The sequence below is a fragment of the Varanus komodoensis genome, unplaced genomic scaffold (genome assembly GCF_004798865.1).
Source record: "Varanus komodoensis strain SLA01 unplaced genomic scaffold, ASM479886v1 scaffold2, whole genome shotgun sequence".
Lineage (NCBI taxonomy): Eukaryota > Metazoa > Chordata > Lepidosauria > Squamata > Varanidae > Varanus > Varanus komodoensis.
This window is the reverse complement of record NW_025335568.1, coordinates 63,603,408-63,618,086: the sequence shown is the minus strand read 5'-3', so window position 1 is coordinate 63,618,086 and position 14,679 is coordinate 63,603,408. Positions and strand designations below refer to the sequence as shown.

The window sequence follows — 14,679 nt, the reverse complement described above, 5'->3', positions numbered from 1 at the left end:
ATTCAGATCTGAACTGTAAGGAATTCCACATTGCATAGAAACTCGAGAAACTGGCTTTTCCAGCCAAGTTGAATTAGGGGACCACCTCCCATTCATATCCAATCCAGAACACACACACCCCTCCTGCACAGAGCAAATACAGAAATATCCGCTCTTACCTTGTGTGCAAAAGCAAGAGCATGTGCAAACCCAAGACAGGTTCCTGATCACCCAAATCATGGTCTAGAACTTCAGATGATCATCAGAGCTGGGCCACCGGCTTCGGTCTGGAGGCTCTCTTCTGAAAGCAGAAGGCACCCGCACCCACTCAAGCCCCCTCCCGCTTTCCGACTCTTCCACCCTCCCCCTCCAGCCCCCTTTGCAGCATCCTCTGCCACCAGGAGGAATTCTGCAGGTGGCCAGGTCTGCAGGTGAAAAGAGGGATGGCCAGAACCCATCACACAAGCAGTGCTCCGCTCCTGCAGCCCCAGGTCAGCTTTAATGTCTCCGGAAGCCTCTGATGGAAAGCTTGTGGGGATTTTAGTAGAACCTCTCCCGGCTGGGACCAGTCTCGTTCGTTCCTGCCCGCAATGGCTCATGGCTGCTTTTTTCATCCACCTTTGGAAAAACAGGAGAACTGCAGGAATGGCAGAATCATCAGGAAGAAGAAGCAGATGTTTAATGCAAGCGGAATTGTGTGCAGCTACTGAGGGCCAAGCTGGGCCTAGGCAAGGAAGCCACATTAAGGCTTGCAATGTGGCTCAAGTGGGTCAGTTTTTCCCAATGCGGTGCCCTACAGGTGGTCTGGTGTTCCGCTCCCATGTCCCATCAGCCCCTGCTAACATGGCCAATAGTTGGGGATGCTGGGAGTTGTACTCCAAAACATTTAGAGGGCATCACATTGGAGAAAGCTACTGCAGGTCAGGGGGTGCAGAACCTCATTCAGCCTGACGGTTAAATGTCATTTCAGAGAAGATCCTGAAATGACAGACATAGTACAGGTTTTGCATGCAGAAATTCTCTAGTTCAATCCCTGGCATCTCTGCGTAGGGCTGGGAAAAAATTGCCCCAAACCCGGAGAGCTTCTGCCAGCCAGAGCTGACAATACTGGGATAAATGGACTCCAGCTCAGTTGGAAGCAGCTTCCTATGTCAGCATATTTTAGAATGTTCATTCTGCTGTCCAGTAAACCTTAAGAGAGATGTTTCAGCCATTTAGGATGGAAGAAAAAAAAACTTTGCAAAAGCCAGGAAACCAGCACAAGATAGGTCATTGGCAGTAAAGAGATGGGGACATGGGAAGTGGGTAGTAACAGAAGGTAGGAAAACCAAATTAAGAACCCAGGAGGATCGTACTTGGACCCCCAGTGTGAGGTTCTGGGCTCCTGATAGAGACAATAGGTTTGGGTGGCTCAGATTGATCTGAGAAAGCAATGAGTGGGATTCAAGCATGGTCACCCCTTCAGTAGATGCATTGGAATCGGTGGGGACTACACTGTTCATAACTACCTCACCTCATTGATTTCAATGGGTCCACTCTCGATTTGGAAGGGAGTTTTATTTGTAAAATGTCAGAAAGATAAGAGCAGCTGCTCCTTAGCAATCCGCATTTGCCTTGCATGACTCAACCATCCCATTGCAGTAAATGCATTGGAAAACCAGGTAAATGAATGGGCAGGTTTATCAGGGAATAAATTCATCAGGGCAAGCTCTCACTTAGGCAGAGCATCTATTATCCCTCGCCTATTAATCAGAAAATTATACATTACTAGAGCACTACAGTAAAACTTTATGACTAAATCATTATCATGGAGATGTTCTTTTTAGAAATCCAAAGAAGTTAGCTACACTGAATTTTAAGAGGCTGCCTCGCTTGACGCTTTTCTGGGTTGGATGACAAATGTGTGTTACTAGATGATGAATGATTCCTCACCAAGCTCAGAAAGAGATGTTGTATGAAGAGTGTTAATGGAGGGTGTGCATAAACTGCTGATCATACCCATGCATATGGAGATTATGTGCAAATAGGCACATCAGTTGTGAGCTAGGTTGCCTCCCTCTGCACAGGCAGAGCTGCAGGCCTCTCTTGCAAAATGTCCCTTCTTGAGCAAAGCATCTTCCAGGAGCTCAATCACCCAGAGTGAATCTCTGAGCACAGACAGGGCAGTTCATTGAAGCCAATCGAGTGTTTACGCCTAAGAACTCTCCTTAGGAGTATGTTTGGGCCTCATCCTTTCATGAGGACCTTTTGGAAGCAAGCACACCTCCTTTCTACATGCCAGTCTTTCAACTGGGCTGCCGTCCTTTGCCAACATTGCACCGTGGGGTTGAGAGCTGTACCCACTTCATCTGCCTTTGAGAAACTCCCATGTTCCAAGCCCCCTCCCTCTACCTGTACATCTTGGATAACTCAGAGGCTGCTTGAGCACCTGGGAAGACTGGCCTTGAGACGATCGCCTCTGCTTCTTTCATCTCAACATCTGGAATTGGCCCACTTTCTGAGGCATCTTCCTGCTGCTCCACCTCCTCCCGATCAGAAGGTCTTTGGAATGTGCTCCAAGAGCAACCATATCCAACTATATCCAAGTAATCTTAGGGAATTACATAAATCAACAGAAGAGTATTTAGGAAACTACATTGACAATGTGTTGGATCTAGAATTGTCTGGTATGGGCAGAAGAGAATCTCTCATGGAAATTGCATCTGCTCAGCTTTCAGGGTTCATCCCCTTCTTCCTGTACCTTCCTGTCTTACCAGTTTAGTGTGGTCCTTCAGCCCTCTGTACAGCATTTCTGGAAGGGGGTGGAAGGGCTACCCAATTGCATGCACCAAAATTTGGACCCAACTGAAGGAGCAGTATCCATATGACATCAACCTAATGTCAGTTGCACTGTGTGAGCTTAAGGAACCTTTAGTGTGATTTGGTAGCATAAACTCGCATGACAGGATTGCCCCCAAAAGCCATCACACTATTGTTGTTGGTGTTGTACTAGAGATCTCTTATACACAATCATTCTTACATTATAGTGCAGTGTAATTGACATTAGCAGTCATATCACAGTGGAGACAGTCAGGTTAATATGTATAATTTAATTATACATTTTAATTTTCATTTCACCCAGATAATTGATCAGAGACTAGAATATAAATATAAATTGAAGGGTAAGTCCAAAAGGTGATTCTCAAATTGACTGTTATGACTCCCAACTTGTTTTGGGCAAATTCCAGTTCTGTTTGTTTAAGCACATAGGAAAGGCAAATGAATGGATGAATGGATGGATGGATGGAATGAATATTAAATTATTAATGCTCCAGTGTGATGATTTCTGAACACTTTAGGTGACTAGCTCAGATACTGACAGAACAGTCACATTTACATGATGCAGCTTTATTCTTCTTGATTAGCAAAATAATTTTGCTGGGTCTAGGATCACAATTCCCTGGTAGAACATCTCCAGACCCTCACAAGTGATGCCCTCAGTCCATCTGTAGCCGCATGCAGCTAGGCATGTGAAACAACCAGTTTCCATCGACAAAAAGGAGGAAATCCATCCAGCCAGCACAGTGAACATTGCAAACAGACCGACACTTATTGCCTCCGCTTTGCCGACTGAGAGAAAGCCTGTTTTTGCATGAGGTTCCCTCTTGCTAGAGGATTCATGGCCACCCTCCACACTCTAACGTCTTCTTTTCACACCATCTTCCTGCTTGCCACACAGTAATGACAGGTGAAGACCTCCCTGAACACATTCTGTTTCTGAATGGCATGCAGGAGAAGGCAGGAAGGAGGAAGAAAGTCCAGCTTGCGCCCATTCCGCGTCCCGCAGGCCTGGTTTCCAGATCTTTATGCTGCCTTTCAAGGGAACATGAAACGCAGGCCTGGGCTGGGCTGGAAGGCAGGGGACAGATTGACTATGTTGACAAGTGAGCACATTGTTCCCTCTGCCAACGCACTCCCAGTAGGCGCAATGTGTGTATAAAACATGGGCGGCATTACATCCAGTGGGAGGAAGGGGGAGCCGTTCCATTCCTGGCTCGTCAGCCATCTCTGCCCCCTGCTCACCCAGCTTTTATATATGAAACGGGAGAGATTGGCACCTTGCTCTTTGCCGGAGACAGCAAAATGTCTTGGGCCATCCTTGCGCTTCACATAAGGATGAGGATCATGGAATCATAGGACAGGAGAGTCGGAAGGGACCTACAAGGCCACCAGGTCCAACCCCCTGCTCAGTGCAGGACTCCAAGCGTCCCTGAGACGGCTGGCTCATTGAATGCCAGCAATGTGGGACAACCCACCACCTCCCTAAGAGATGAGGGTGCGCCCCCCCCCCTCCACTGCTTATTGGGAAGCCAAAGTTCTGACCCATCCATAGATCTGTGATCCACTCACAGGTCTTCAGTTTAGAGCTTCTGATTGCAATAGAAAGAAGTAATGCTAGGAAATTCCATTAAGCCCACTTATGAATGCAATCAAATTCATGCCAAATGTACACTGCATGGTCAGTGGTGTCTCTCTCCTCCCACTCGCAATATGCTGGGTGGTGGTGGTAATGGAATGATTAGTCATCCGCAGCCTAAAGTTAGTTTCAAAGATGAGTCATTCTTTGTTAGCACTTTTGCTATAAATGAGAACCTGGGCATTGATGCCCTCGTACACACACACACAACGCTCTGTATTGACTGTGCCCATTTATGAAAGCTCAGTTCACCAACCTTGCCATTTTTAAAATATAGTCTACAAATGTTGCAAGATAACATACTTGTCAGTTGAAGTCCATGTAGGCTGTGACACTCTTTCCACTTACTGTGTCTCAAAAATGCTGTATAAAATGTTTGCCCCAGCCAGTTTCTCTCTTTCATTTCTCTCCCTCTCCCTCTCTTTCTCTCTCTTTCTCTCTGTGAGGCTCCTTTGTTGACTGATTTAAAGATTCCATAATAACTGTTTGGCATACCCTACAGGCAAAGGTCCAGAAACCCTTTTTGCTGGCTATAACCTCAATGACAATGAATGGCACACGGTACGTGTGGTTCGAAGAGGAAAAAGTTTAAAGTTAATGGTGGATGACCAACAAGCCATGACAGGTAATAAACATAGCGATGCTTCGCTAGATCTCTCCATTCTAGTGGTGGTGGTGGGAGCAAAGGTGAAGGCCAGGATACAGATTGGATCTGTTACCTGCCAGTCCCAGAGAGGCTCAGTTCTTCCTTGAAGGCCAGTGGGAGGTTCTGAAGGTCACTCCAAGGGCCTACAAATTCTAGCGACCTCAGCTTGCTCCCAAGACCCTAAAGATGCTTATGTTGATTACCGATTTGCTGTTGCTTTATCCCACTTTCCAATAATTATTTCCCAAGGCAGGAATTTCTACAACAACAACTAGTACTAAATGGCAAGAAACACAAGGGAGTGAGGAAAGAGGGACAAGAGGAAAAGGGAGATGAGTTTTTCAAGAGCAGAGTGGTGAGCTTGAAGTGGGCATTGAAATGTACCTCAGGCCAGGCCGGCCTCCCCTCACCCGTGCTCTTGCCAATGGGGGCTCTTGTTCCTTTGGCCAGTGGAGGGGCCAGGGTCTTCTTCCCCCTTCCTTCTGCAGGCCCTGTTGGCTGGAGCTGAGGGCCCTTCCTAGCAGCCAGAAGGAGTGAGCTTCATGCAACTGCTCCTGCTCTGGCCAATGGCCCTGCCATGTCAGCCTTATGGAAGCCATAAGGAAGGGTGGAGGGAAAGCACCTTAGAGTCCTACAGGAGAAAGTGTTGGGAGAAGAAAAGGTCCAAGCGAATGAGGAGGACAGAAGCAGGAAGTGGAGCAAAGATGGGAATATATATGACCAGGAGGAATAGAGATGAGAGTGGATGAAGCTCACACTTCCACACAAAATGTTGGATCAAAGCTTTTGCTTGCAAACCTCTGCTAGAACCAGAGTTGATAGGGACATTGGCTTGTGGCCAGTGGCTGTGCAGAGGCCAGGGGGTTCTTGGGAATGCATCCACTTTGCAGCTGTAGAACATCACACAATCCAATTGCAGTGAGAAGAGTGGGAAGCAATCTTCTCTGCCCCCATTTTGGAGTCCTCTAGGTAAAAAGCACTGGAGGGGGAGGTACAGTCCTTGGCATCAGTGGCAGCTGTGAGAATCATTTGCCCTGAGAGGTCAAACAATTTCCCCTGTTTCCACCTCTCTCCAATCTGCAAAGGGTGAAGTGAAGTTGATAAGATTGGTTCAGTCCAACAATATAAGAATTTGAAGTCCTTTCGAGTGCAAAAGTATATCAAGGTTGTTCCTGCTCCTCACAGCTTTGAACATCAGCCAAGAATGGACAAACACCAGCCTGTCCCACTGGACTGAGCTGGTGGATTGAACTGGTAGGTTTGGGCATTGTCCAAACTGAGGCTTGCTCAGTCACCCTAAGGTGAGCTAAGGTGTGTCAGCAGAACTGAATCACTGTCTTACTTCTGCACTTGTACTACCGAACCCATGCCTAGCCCTGGAGTGCCAACCTTGTTTGCTGAAGCCGCTAGTCCATGTCGTCAGGTCTGCCTTCTGAACTCCAGACGAATTGGGGCTTTGGGAATCATTTTTGCATCTGGAAAGCCTGCAAGGAGCCTGTGCCTAAAATTATGCAATGGATCGGAGTATCATAACTCAAAATCTATATGTGCGTTATTTCCGTAACCGCCAAAGAAATTTCTTGAAAAAGTGGATGCAAAATTTGCTCCATCCCAAAATGTGGACAGATCCTTTACCGACACTGTCTCTTGAGTTTTGCAGTTAGCAGATCTCCTGGTAGTACATAAGAAATGAAGGAAGCAGGTGCCTTGACCAGTGCGCTTGAGGATTTTTCCTTTGGGCTGAGCATTCACAAGATTCAGGAGACTGTGCACCCCTGGATTCAGGAGATGTTTGAAATTGGGGCATGTTCTGCTTTGTTTACCAACTTTTTGTGCTGGTTACTTCTATTTCCTGGGATTCTTTTTCTCTTTCCCCACCTCTCTCACATATCTTTTTCCTGCTTACTTTTGAATGCATTTGATATTTGATTATTTGTTAGGTATTTAAGTTAGTCTCAAAGGTAAAGTGGGTTTTAACATATCCAGTCCGTTTGGGCAAGCAACGTGTAGCTCTAACAGGCACTCTTCAGATGTATCGTGATGTAAATATGAACATGGAGGTCATGAGTTTTGCAAGACTGGACCTCACAAACTGAGTTCTTGAATCAGCACTAATGTTAGTTTTGGACACTAACTTCTCCAAACTCCTTTTCATTTGAAGGTCAAATGGCCGGGGATCACACCAGACTGGAGTTCCACAACATAGAGACGGGAATCATAACGGAACGCCGTTACTTGTCCTCTGTCCCTTCCAACTTCATTGGCCACCTGCAGAGCCTCACTTTCAATGGCATGGCATACATAGACTTGTGTAAAAATGGGGACATTGATTACTGCGAACTAAATGCCCGGTTTGGCTTCAGAAACATCATCGCTGATCCGGTCACCTTTAAGACGAAAGCCAGCTATGTTGCCCTTGCCACGTTGCAAGCTTACACCTCCATGCACCTGTTTTTCCAGTTCAAAACAACATCATTGGATGGGCTAATACTCTACAACAGTGGGGACGGGAATGACTTTATCGTGGTCGAGTTAGTGAAAGGGTGTGTATGCAAACCACAGAGTGGTAACATGAGCTGATGACATGAGTCATGGAAGTTGAATAAAACTTCTGTGTTCATTGGCAGAAGGCTGGACTACCTTCTGGTTGGGAATGCTGGGAGTTGAAGTCTGAAGAGCACGAGATAGGAGGAGACTGAGATATAAATTTAGTCTGATCCTGCAAGGTGGGCTTTTCATAGGTCTTTCAAGCAGAGGCATTGAAAACTCTGAGATCACATACACTATTTGGATGTAAATATTCCATAGCTACGTGCCGCCTCTCCAGAGAAACCCAGTGCCAGTAGTTCTGTGTGAAGGGCTAGAATTCCAGCAAATAACTTTTACTTTCCTCTAGAAAGTACAGTTCCTAGGGTAAGTTGTACAAAGCCATGACATTTGGAATAAAATGGAGAGGAACATAAGAAAAGCCCCACTGGATCAGACCAAAGGCCCATCCCGTCCAGCATTCTGTTCACAGGATCCCTCAGCAGGAGGAGTACAAGATTCCCATGTGCCTGATCTCCTCTACTGCTATACGCAGGCATGTCACCTTTGATGCCAGTTAGCACATAGCCAAAAAGGCTAGTGGGCATTGAGCACCTTCATGCATTTGCCCAATCACTTTTTAAACCCATCTAAATTGGTGGCCAAGTTACACTACTTTATATTGTATCCCCAAAGGAAAGAACTCCTGTCTCTTTTGGAATATGATTCCGGCTTACATATTGAGAATTTTGGAAACCTAGAACGGTGCAAAACTGGCCTCCTCAGTTCTTCACGCTATACCTGCATGGCAATATGAGGGGAGCACGGTAGTTTAAAGCTATTTTAAATTAATTTTAATACTGTTAACATTATGGTATTTGTACTGGATTTTATTACTTTGTTTTATACCTTATTATACACCACCCAGAGACCTTTGGCTACAGGGCAGTATAGTAATGAATTATTACTGCTACTATTATTTATTAATAGTAATTAATAGTAATAATTATTATTTCATTTATATAATAGCAGCAGCAACAACAATATCAACAATAATAATCTCACCCAATATCCCTTGAAAGAGTAAAGCCTATTGCTTCCTTCAACTGTACTGAAAGGATGTTAAGCACTCCAAAACCATATCCATGTCTGACCCTGAACTGCACCATTAATGGATCACATTCAGCTGCTAGACAGAGTCTAGAGGGCTGTGGCAGTTTTTGGAGTCTCCGCTCTGATCTCAGAAACTTGCTTGGAGGTTGGAGCTGGGAATCTGATTTTAGCTTGCCCCTTGGCCACCCTTGCAGCCGCAATGGAAGGAACTGTGCCCTTGCCATAAAAAGACATGATACCAATATAATAAATAAGTTAATAAGCATGGCTATTTTTGCTCCCTCTTTTCAGGTATTTACATTATGTCTTTGATCTGGGAAACGGTGCAAACCTTATCAAGGGAAGTTCCAATAAACCGCTGAATGACAACCAGTGGCACAACGTGATGATTTCACGGGACACCAATAACCTCCATACAGTGAAGATCGACACAAAAATTACAACCCAGAGCACGGCAGGAGCAAGAAACCTAGATCTCAAAAGTAAGTGGCAGTGCTCGTCCCCGACAATTGCTCAGAGGACAGACTGCATCCTTATACTGTGATATGCTTTGCACATTTTGGGGAGAAAAGTGAAATATATAGACAGATATCACATTCATTTATCAAAGTACCATGAATGGCACAAAATCTACTACCTTGTGAGCTACGCAGCAGTCCTCAAAAGACATCGCTGTTCAAAGAAAAACGGATTAGGCATTTTTATAAATGCCACTTTGTAGTCTTGGCTCTCTCACATTCAAGACGTTGCAAAAGGAACTGGATAGCCATCTGAGCGGGATGGTGTGACGGGGTGTCCTGCAACAGCAGGGGGCTGAACGCAATGGCCTTCGTGGCCCCTTCCAGCTCTACTGTTTTATGAGTCTGTTGATTTGTGAAATGGCCTGATGCACTGCTTCCGTTGCTGCGGGCTGTGCAAAATACAGAGCTCTGGAGGCAGGGTTTGTCTCTGCTTCCTCACCACCGGGACCCCCATATAAAAATGTCACACACGCACATCCGGGATATGGGATCCCCCCGCATATTGCCTTTGGCAGCCATCCCATCATGTCCTGTAAGAGAAATCATTTTGTTTTGCCTTCACTTGTGTCAGGAACAGCAGCAAAACAAGGATACGTATGTCTGCTAGAAAATGTCTTGTGTGTCTTCAGGTGTGATCCCGGGACACAGGTGAGGGGACTCACGAGGGTGTCTTCTATAGGTTCTTCAGAAGCATCATAGAAGAGCCCCATTGAGAAGCGCAATAGCTCAGCACAAGTTCCTCCGAAAGGCAGCTTGCACTCTGCAACGCAAGCGCCGTCTCCCATCCGAGTATTTTCCAGGCGGCAGCCTTAGCGCTTTCCATGTGCAAGGGTTTGCTTCCTGGTGAACAATGATTTGGATCCCCATGATGATGCAAACTGTTGCGTGGGTATTTGCAGATATTTATTTATCCATTCATTTATGTATAGCTTTTATATCCCACCCTTCACAATGTCTCAGGGTGGATATTTCTGGCTGTTTGGGGAAAAGTGGGCATAGAAAAGAAAAGTAAAGAATATGCTTGTAATCACACGGTACACAAATGTGCTGTTTATGGCAATTAAGGACGGTGGGTTTTGTTTTGTGGCTTCTCTCACCCCCAAAGAGGCACTGATTTGGTGCTGAGTCTTGGTGGTGTGTAAAACAAAGAATGTGGTGGGTAAGCCTCTTCTTTAACGGCAGATTCCACTCTTCCGGGGCTCCTTCTTACCCTTGGTAGCCACCATGGGGCTTGTTTTAAAGAGGAAAGGTGGCTTATTTCTCAGCTGCTGCCAGCCAGAACCAAGTGCTGGGGTATTTCAGCAGCATGGCATCCCCCTTGGCAAGGTGGGCACATGAAATGCAGTGGTGTGTTTGCAGGAGGCAAAACTTGGCCAGACCAAGCAGAATGGATTAATCCACAGGGAATTAATTACCTGCCCATCACAACTTCAAAACCAAAACCAAAACAAACCAAGCCTGGGCACCTTCAATGGACACAGAATGCTAGTCAAATGTTAGCAGAGAGAAGGGACAAAAGCAAAACAGAGGAAGGGGAATGGAGTTGAGTGGTGGGCAGCCTGCCCATGAACTACTGATTCCATTTGCATGGACTTGAACCAGAAGCAACAGGTATCATGTCCCTCTGATTTCCAGGCAGCTTAAGCCCACCTGAGTTTCTCTGTATGGCATTATTATGGAAGAAAGCCCACACCAAAGAGCCAGACACAGGAATCAGGGGTGCATAATATCTTTGATTCCTCCTTGTCAAACACAAGCTCCTTCTTTGCATACCTTTTGCAGGTCTAGGACTAAGTTTACCTTGTTTTATGGCCATTCTTAGGCTTAGCAATGATGTTAGCTCTATTGTATTTTTGTAGTTGGACATGGGAATTGCAGCAGACTTTGGATCCCAGGTGTAACATTTAGAATTAGTATTGGTATTTAGTAACCTTGAGATGTTTTCCACCTCCCATACTCGCATCCTTGGGATGCTTCCCATCTCCTTTCAGAGTTGCCAGCAGGGCTGGAAAGGGAAGGGATGGATAGTTAGAACATTGCTGTTACAGAATTGTGACCAAGAGTGGAAAGATCTGCCATGCCTGAACCAGTGGGCAGCAAAAGCACGAGTCGTCTAATCTGTCGGAATTGATTTCCCAAAGCCGAGAGTTATTTTTTTCTGTTTTCAGTTCTGCATCCAATTGTGGATTTATTTATTGATTGGTTAGTTCAGATGAAAACATGTACTCATTTTCTTGTACATCTTTTTTAAAAGCAGTGCATTTGTATGCATCTTTCCAAACGTATGCATTTGGTACTTTTTTTTTTTTTTTGCAAATGTACCTGTATCGGCAATTAAGGGATTTTGAACACACACCTTTTTTTAAATTCTTGCATTTTCAAAGTAGGTAATTTTGGATTTTTTACAGGGATTTTACAGGGAGATGCACGCTCACTGTGCCCTTTTTTAATGGGAGGATGTAGCTTTTTTGTCCCTCATTGCAGCAGCTGGGCAGAAATTTCAGCTCGGGGCACCCCTTCTATATGTGTGTGTATCCATATTCACCTGTGTACATTGGAGACATGCATATTATTCTTAGTAGTACTACATTACATTTATAATCCATCTTTCCTCATCTTTCAAAGAACAAAAATCAGATTACAAGTTTTTCTTCCTCTCCATTTTGGCTTCACAACAAGAACCCTGTGAGGCAGGGTGGACGGAGAGTCAGCGCCTGGTCCAAAGTCATCCTGAGAGCTTCATGGCCAAGTGGGGACTAGAACCCAGATCTCCCAAGACCATGGTCCGCCACTCTAATCACCAGACCACACTGCAAAAGTTTAATGTATGCTTCTTCCAGTGTTGTAGACTTTGGATGCTCCAGGTGGTATTTGTCTGCCTAGAAACTAAGGGTTGGGTGGAACTTGCAATTTTGCTTTTTCCTACATTCTTAAAAAAACAAAACAAAACACGACCCTCAAGTTCTTTCCCCTGGTAAATTCTGATCAGAAATTAACTGAAATAAATTATTACCCAACCCCACTGAAAACTGATTCTCAGTCCAGAACTCTTAGCTGCCACAGCGCACTGCCATATAGATATTATTCTGACCTTTCTCCTAAACAAGCTCAATGGAAGCAAGACTGAACAGGGTTTGAGAGAGAGGGAGAGAGGGAGAGAGAGGGAGAATTGTAGAATGCAAACCACATAGATGTATTTATAGAATTTCATTACTATCCAGTAGCTGAAGGTCTTCAGGCAGTGCACAGCAATAATAAATACAATAAATAAGATATACATTAATCAATAAAACATCATAAAAGTTGCATTAAAATTAAAACCATGTTTAAACCCCATGATTACAATTAAAGAGCTAAACCCAGTCCATCCTGCTAAGCCTGTAGAAAAACACCAGCCAAGACTTCTTTGCTATTTGGAATTGGTAAGTAGCTTAGCAAAGATCATTTTAACTAAAAAGTTAATATAGTTGGAGCCAGTTGGGGTTGATGGGGAGATAATTCCATAATTTGGGGGCTGCCCAAAGGATAGATTCATCCGGTCCTAGTTTTCCTGTTCAACTATTATCTTTCTACTAACAGGCAGTGGCAACAGTCATCAAATTTACTATCATATTCTGTGCAAAATACCTTTTAAAATGGGCATCATTTTCCTAAACTGCCACCAAAAGGTAAAAATCCAGGAAATTTAACTACAGCACCAATATTCCATCACGAAATATTTTAGCTTGCTTGCTTTCTTTCTGCTTTTCACCCAATTAGATTCTCAGCAAAAGATAATGAGTTGACCTTGGCACTTTGTTTCAGATTTTTATGTGGTTCCTGACATTTGTGTCATGTAAATTGTCACTATGATCAGAAAAGTGAGTCTTAAAATAGACCCACTTCATCACAGGCTTCAGAATCTGAAGACGTCATGTGCCAGCACTTTAAGATGAGTTCAGAAGTGCTTTGTGTACCCAAGCCAATTGTAGAAGTTCCAACAAGTTGGAAGGCAAATATTCATATTACTAGATATGCATATCTTAGAATAGGATGCAGTTGTTTTGCCTGCATCTGAATTGTGTGGTGGTGGTCGTAGTAGTTGGCACCAAACATTTACAGAAGCTGTATGGAGTTTGAAAACTAAGACATTCCCTGCTCACAGGTTCACAATGTGAGAGACACAACAGAAAATGAAAGATAAGTGAGGATAGAGGGGAAAGCCCTCACTGAACCAGGTGTTCTTCCTCTGGCCAATGGATGCAGTCAGAAGACCTTCCTCTTGGCAGGCTGATCGTTTTGGGAGACAAGATGCAACCTCCTAGCATCTCTTGACCCCCTGGCTGATACCAGAGGCCAGAGTGTGCTTCTCTGTTTGGCATTTCTCCAACCTTCAGGTAGCCACATTTCCTATTCAGCTACAATTTCCCCTTCACATTTAGATTTCGGACATCAATCAGAATATAGGAAGCTGTGTTAGGCCATCTACTTTGATGAAGTCTACTCTGACTGGGAACCACCCTCCAAGGTCTGTGGCAGTGCCTTCCCCAGGACCTGCTTCCAAATATTCCAGCTGGCAGGAATGGAGGCCAGGCCCATCTGCTTCCGCAAGATGTCCTCTGCCTCTTAGCTGTGGCAGGCACACATGCCATCTGGCTTAATGGCTGCATCCAAAGAGAACCCCAGAGGAATAAGGGAGGCATTCTTCACAGTGAATATCAAGATCTGTCTCTCGCTAGAGGAGGTGCAGGATTTGGGTTGCAACAGACCAACCAACTTTTCCTGTTCTCCTCTCTTTAAAATAATGCATGAGATAGAGACAGGGACATTTTTCTTCTTCTCCCACTTCATGGTCATCCCATGAAGCTGATGGACGGGAGGTCTAGGACAGAGAAAAGGAAGCACTTCTTCACATAGCAGATACCTAAACTGTAGCATTTGCTGCCATGGGAGGTGGTGATGGCTGTCAGTCTGGATGACCGTAAAAGGGACTGGACAGATTCATGAGGGAGGAGGCTATCAGTGGCTACTAGCCTTGCTGGCCAGGTGCTTCCTCCTTCACCAGAGGTGGGCTGCCTGCAGACTCCAGTTGCTGAGGACCTTGGGCAGGAGGGGGTCTTGCACCTGTCCTGCTTGAGAGTTCCTGGCTTGCCGCCATGTACAGAGTCATGGACTGGATGGGCCATTGGCCTGGTCCAGCATGGCTTTTCTTACGCGCTTAAATTCTTATGTCCTCTTTTAGCTGAACATATTTTAAGTCCCTTGTGCTCCCTCTCACCCCAGGAGGATGAAGCAAACGTCACAAGCCGATCCATCTGACCTAGTTGTTGTTCTGATGTTCAGATGTGGATAAGCCTATTTTCTATTCTTCTTCATTCATTCATTCATTCATTCATGCATTCATTCACACACACACACACACACACACACACGGAGAGAGAGCTATTTCCACTCTTTTT

General features: G+C 45.0%; 1 protein-coding gene across 1 annotated transcript in view; it reads left to right on the top strand.

Moving 5' to 3' along the window:
* The window catches only part of NRXN1 (neurexin 1), a 1,090,172-nt gene that overhangs the window by 551,321 nt on the left and 524,172 nt on the right, over window positions 1-14,679 (top strand). The window contains 3 exon segments of the mRNA XM_044428877.1: window positions 4,938-5,060; window positions 7,243-7,624; window positions 9,012-9,202. Coding sequence (XP_044284812.1) covers window positions 4,938-5,060; window positions 7,243-7,624; window positions 9,012-9,202 — 696 coding nt within the window.